Consider the following 6,699-nt stretch of genomic DNA (forward strand, 5'->3'; position numbering starts at 1 on the left):
GATACACTAACTTTTATACTATGAATTAATTTTAAACATCTGTAAGTAAGAACACCGTAGTGTCTCGCGTCCCGAAATTAACTAACTCTCAAACTTCCTTCCAAAACAAAGCTCTCCTTGGCCTATCCCTACTATCAAACTTATAATAAAAAAAACAATGCATTCGAATTCCGAGAATGTTCTACAAACTCCCATAAATCTATATCTTTATTAGTCTACTTGAGCAAAAATTAACACGGCCGGTCTCACGCACTCGAACGCATAAATCGTTGACACTTAAAAACTAAATTCTTGGACCTCTTTTAGAACACTTGTAGACGATGCAATAAATTTGCATTCTTTATGGTGTTTTTTTTTTTACCAAATGCAGTAAATATGTTATTATATATAGATTCCTAATAAATAAATACATAATATTGTTACCAACTTGTATAAGCGTTGGTTACAGTACCAAAATTGGTTAATTCTTGATAACGTGGTTTATAAAGACCCATTAGCATACATTACCTATAAAATCTTTTCCAAACTCCCAAACATTTTTCCAGTTATCCAGTGTAACAAGCCTGTTACGTCACCCGTCGCAGTGCTACGCCGCCGTAGCAGTATCTACAGGCCCGCCGCGCGCTACGGCCGCTACGCAACGCGTAGCACGCGCCATATTTGAATTCGAACTTTAAATTTAAATCTATGACTGATTTTTTTCTTGTTTATGGCTATCGGGACTTTTATGCCAAGTATTTAAGTTTGTTTTTTTTTTTGACGAATTGACTGTAAAAAGTTTTAAAGGACGTGGGAAGTTTCAAAGTTTGAGCGTTTGGCTTGTTTTGTTTTAAATGTGTTTCAAACACCGTTGCAATGTTTTGGATTTAATTAAAAATGACTAAAAAGTTGAGTAACCTAGTGAGAGGACTCTCTAAATAATGACGAAAAATAAAGTCCACTTTTCAAGAAGTGTATTTTTTTTTCTGTACAGTTCCTGTTTGTAAAAAAGGCAACCTAATTTTCGTGACCCAAAAGCGTGAAAAAATACACTCGGAATCATTGGTGTTCATTTACAATTTTATCTTATCAGACCTCCATTTAGATTCGCGGGTGACCCAGTGTAGCCATTAACAAAGACACCAGCGTACTAAATAATTCCAATTTAATTAGTCCGTGTCAGTTAGATTAGAAAATATTAAACACGTATTTTTTCTTTATAAAACAAAAATACGAAGCAGTCGTCTTTGTTATAGCCAGTCAGTTTCGCGTGACGTCACACCGTGCGACGCATTTTAGCTGTGTGATGGCCGAACTTTGACACGCATCATCCTTGCCTTTTTTGTTTGATTGACAAAAGAAAAAATACCTTTTCAATAATTTGTAATAATCTAAACAGAGCATAGGACAGAGGCAGACCCAAGACGAGATGGCGGGACGACCTGAGCGCTTTTCAGCTCGTTGGCAGGTGCTGCCCAGGACGGGAAGAGTGGCGGAGAAAAGGGAAGGCCTTTGCCCAGCAGTGGGACATAATACAGGCTACATAAAAAAAACTAAACCGACGGATTAAAATGGAATATTTTTTTACTCGGGAACTGACCAATTTCGCTCCTATACCTTCCGCGTCTAACTTTGCCTAAAAGTTCATTGCCACGAGTAGTACCACAAAAACTATTAAGGTATAATTCCAATAATTGAATAGGCACTATACCGTTAGCGATTCGAACACAATCCGGGAGTAACGTAAAGTCGTCGCTTAAAAAATGTATCTCAAAAATGCGTCATAGTGGTCATAACTGAGTATATACCTAATATACCTTTTTTTTAGTTGGACCTGTATTGTTCATAAATAATTAATAAGATGTTACTTAATACAAATTATTAGTTTCATACATATTGTTGTTTGCGTCTAGTTAGAAGACTGTCAGCGAAATAAGCCTGACAAAATTTATCACTGAGTATTAAGTAATGAACTTTTAGGCAGATTTATATGGCGCGTGGTATAGATGGCACCTTTTCGTGAAACCTCTAGATTTAAATACACTTAATCTGAGGTTTACCTGTAACGACTCGTCGCGTTGCGTTCTCGAGTGTCAATCATATTAATGTGCATACCACAAGTGAATAAGATCTTATGTGCTACTCAAAAATTGAGCCCCATGCCACTGCGTCCGTAGCCCAGGCATGGGTTCGGGCCCCGATGTAGGCGTGTTCTTTGCCCCCCGGGCCCAATGGTGCTGGGTACCAGCTCTCGGCGCGAGGAGCCGCCACGCTACGCGGCTTGTTGCGGGATCACGCCTCGCAGCTGTCACAGGTACTTCACTAGAACCCTTTCCGACCGTACTGATACGATCGTGCGAGATAACTATAATTAAATTTGAACCTCATTATCAGTTTCTCAAGGTCCATTATCGTATTAGTCCTTTTCATACTCGACTGGGTTGGAAAGGGAGAACCAGTTATTGAACCTGTTATCATCCTCTTCTGCCTTTATGGGTTCATTCATACCTCTGACGAGCACCGGCTTTCAGATAAAGATGCTTAGACACATTTCAAATATCTACAACTTCATTGTGTACAGTCACCAGCACCAATATCTGACACTACAGAGCGTGCATAAATATCTGATACGACTTTATTTCTAGGGCCGGTAGGACGTGTCAGAAATTTTTGCACGCTCCACTGTGGCAGATATTAATGCAGGTGACTGTACAACAAATAACATCGCTCTATAACAAAATTATAATAAATACAATAGAACAAACGAACTGTAAACAATATAGCTACGTCTATGCAACAAACCGTTCATCTGATGATGAACTCTGGTTGAGTTCGAAACGCGTTCAGTGATAGTTGGGTTTGTGTGATGTGTGTATGTGTTCGTACAGTGTGAACATATCAAACAAAATCAAACACACAAAGATGACACATTATACAGGGTGTCATGTGATGAAATGAATTCAGCTGTCTTATATATTATGTATGTGTTCATGTGGTTCATGAGATACAGCTCTGTGGCGGACAAACAGACTTACGGATAATAATAGGGTTCCGTTTGTCAAAAAATAGGTTAAGTGCAACATCATCCTCCCATCCTAAGGCTCGAGTGCAATATCGTTTTAGTGTCATGATCATGAAAGACGAAGAAAGATGCATCGCATTCATCAACTGCGATTTGACAGACTTTGATCTATTGGTAGCGCGCGCGAGGAGCCTACTTGACCTCGACCAATCAGAATCGAGCATTTCTGAAACTTCGACGTGAATACATGGAACTAGGTACGATGTGTAAATACGATAGTAGTTTGATCTATGGACTCTTAAACAGGACCATGGGTATAAATCCGGGCTCGCACAGACTCAGAAACCTGCACAACCTGCGAGGGAATTAATGGTGTGTGTCAAATTCTCAACCCGCACTGGTACTGTGTGGTAACTACAGCTTAAGCCTACTCATTTTGAGAGGAGGCTTGTGCCCAGCTGTGGGACGCATATAGCCTGGGATGTACTCGTATATGTGTTATGGGTACTAGGCAGCCAAAAAATACGCAAATACATAATTAAACACCCAAGACTCGAAAGCAAACATTCGTATTTCCATAAAAATATCTGCTCTGACCGAGGACCGAACCCCGACCCGAACCCGGGCCTCAGTTTTATAGTTAGGCAATAACCACGGCTTTCCGGCCGTCTAATAATTACTTACAATCAGATTAACTGCATGCCAGTTTTTCTTTATAAAAACACATGAAAATTAAATGAGTTCTACTGAATAAAATACCTAAAATATTTCCAGATGTCAGGAAATCTAAACTCTTCAATATCGAAGAATTTGATAGAGTTGCCAAGCAATTTAAAAAGGCTGATTGAAATGCCAAGTAAGCCTCACGCCGCAATGAATCTTGAGTATAATTAATTAGGGTTCACTTTGCAATGGGTTCTCCTGGAATAACACTTGGCTGCTTTCAATTAGGTGCTCAGCGAAAATTTTAATTATTTGAGTCTCAAGTTTGTTTTACGGAGAAATCAAAGATGCGGAGAGTTAAGAGCTAAAGTTGTTTTGCAAGGAAAATCTAGATTTAGTCGTTAACGCCTGGTTAAAGCTTTTGCCGCTATTTTGACGCTAAACTAAGCTTCACGCATTCACTTCTGTCATTTTTACAAGCTTTATTTTAACTTGCCCTGTTCGTCTATTCATATATTTGGGTCAAATCTTGCAAGTTAAATTTGACCCACTTCCAGTAGTCCGATAGACTTGAAATTTGGTAAACTTATGTAAGTCTGGTGACATCCTGGCCCGGTAGTCCGGCCAAGATCGTCTCCACAGGATGCAACTCTTCAACGGTTAATGGCATCGACTTGAAATTTGGTATTTAAATGTAGTTTGGGTACAGTTTAACAATTGTAATTGTATTTTTGTAATGTAAGACCCTCAGCTCAGTTCAAGGCCGTTACGCATGGTGGATCTGCTGCCCATTCTGCTTGTCATTGCTTCACTATCGAAACCACGGTCAAGCAAGTCATGTTTAATTGTGAAATCAGTATATCGGATATGCGATTAGAATGGATCCATGCATTTAAAGCCATGGTTAGCGACACCCTGTATTAAACGAACAATAAAGTTACGTGTCTTTGGATTATACCTATTTGAATTGAGCTACAAAATAACCATTTTTTTTTCTTACAGGTAAAAATTATCGTAGGATGTGAATGCGGTTCAGAAAACTTATATGTATATGGTAAGTTGCTCACTATTAAGTACTCGTAATGTCTCGTCTCAGTCAGCAAAAAATAATGGTCAGGGAAAGATGCTACAAAAACAACAAACTCGATGTTTTAAGGGAAATTTGAAATGGATAGACCCCTTTTTGTATTTTAACGATCAAAATTATCTTTTGTTATACCTTGACAAGCTCGATCGTTCGTTCGTTTGCCACTCGGTGGAACCTTGTTGCAGGGAGCCTCGTCTGCCACCTTTACCCAGTTTTTTTTGATAGGTGCGGCAAATTCTGACTGCAACAGGGTTCTAAATACAGAGTGTCACATACGAACTTGTCAAGGTATAATAACTGTTAATTCACATTGAAAGAAGAAACCGATACATTAAATTGATTTTTTATGTATTATATAATTTAAAATAAATACTAGAGGTATCATAGTACCTCTTTTTTAACCCCCGACGCAAAAACAGGGGTGTTATAAGTTTGACCACTGTGTGTGTCTGTGAATTTTAATAAATATAGAGGTATCATAGTACCTCTTTTTAAAATTGATTCTAAAGCAAGATTGAAACCTCGGCTTTAATCAGGACAACCTCCATCTGATTAATGGACGTCCTACGCTGCGCTTGCCGATACGCAATTTCAAATAATTTAGTATAATCCCACCTAAAATATTTTCCTTCATTTTTGTCATTTATTTTAAATGTTTCTACAAACTTAAAGATTTGTGTTAGACTGGACACCTCAGAGCTAGGCTAGACTTGGTATGGAGACTTCAGATCTAGATCCCAGGCAACCCTAATAGATATAAACCCGAACGATGGCTGACCCGGCGCTCTAAAAACCCTACTCCGCAATTCTTAGTTAAACTAAGGTCCTGCTAAAGTAGCCTTTAATTGAGGAGACTTTTGTGGACCTTATCATATAAAAAGTGGCTTTATATGATCAATTGCAGTGACACGGTTTTGATCTAAAGTTGTGACCTTAGAAAATGTATTAACTATAAAAGGCGGATAAAGTCTTGATATCATTGAAAAATCTATAGGGTCACTTTCTATGGAGTCTTGTATGATAATTGTGATTTAAGAAGCTAAAAAACGCTATAACCCTATGGTAAACTTGCACGATTAAGGATAGCCTGATATTGAAACTGACAAGGCCAATTTTTTGTCACACGAAATTATTCATCAGTTTTACAAAGGTACCTTTTTATTAAAAAATATATAAAGGAAAGAGTTCATTAGACCTTGACGACTAGGTCATCTTAAGTTTCTACTTATAGATCTGTTTCTACATATGTTAAGTTGGAGACTGAAAATTCCTTAATAAGTCGCTTCAGCGGAGGGTATGACGGGGGGGGGGATTTGATTATCTTTATCATTAGTGCTCCCCGCTGCGGTGAAATATGAGCAGCGTGAGGTTCCTTAAACTATGATCATATTTGGGTCACACGGTTCGAGCACATAAAGCCTTTATTGAAGTGAAACTTGATCGATGATGCTTAGCGGGCAAAAGCGGAGATATACAGTCACTGCAAGGAAAATTAACAAGACATTAAACACACGCATTCTCTAAAGATTGTACTTTCCGAAAAGCGTACGCAAACAACCCACGTAATTTAGTTTTTATTGTTAGTTTTAGTCTTAATACTGTACGGGTGGTGGTCCTGATGGAATAATAAATCTGTCTTTCTTTGCAAAAGGTCGTTTTGCCCAATGAGGGCTATTGTTTTTTGTCTTAATAGATGGCGCCACTGTTGCGTGAGGTTTTTAGTGTGGCTTTCAAAGTCTGTTATTACGGGCGTGAAAACAAAGTTTAGATTAAAATCATATTTAATACACCTTAAAACCGTACCATAAAGATATCGAGCAACAAGTCTTGCGTAGTCCGTTTTGTTGGGAAAAAATAGGAGGACAAAAGTTTCCGAAAGACAAAACTGTCTCAAAACACAGACATTCATTGCCCCTATCGCATAATTGCCATAATTAATTTCAGATAT

At 38.3% G+C, this 6,699-nt stretch overlaps 1 protein-coding gene across 1 annotated transcript in view; it reads right to left on the reverse strand.

Annotated features, from left to right (window-relative positions):
* Positions 1 to 2,395: 2,395 nt before the first annotated feature.
* The window catches only part of LOC141428756 (uncharacterized), a 53,777-nt gene continuing 49,473 nt past the window's right edge, over positions 2,396 to 6,699 (reverse strand). Inside the window, exon 6 of the mRNA XM_074088765.1 lies at positions 2,396 to 2,503. Coding sequence (XP_073944866.1) covers positions 2,396 to 2,503 — 108 coding nt within the window. The remainder of the gene's footprint in view (positions 2,504 to 6,699) is intronic.

This window comes from Choristoneura fumiferana, chromosome 6, assembly GCF_025370935.1.
Source record: "Choristoneura fumiferana chromosome 6, NRCan_CFum_1, whole genome shotgun sequence".
Classification (NCBI taxonomy): domain Eukaryota; kingdom Metazoa; phylum Arthropoda; class Insecta; order Lepidoptera; family Tortricidae; genus Choristoneura; species Choristoneura fumiferana.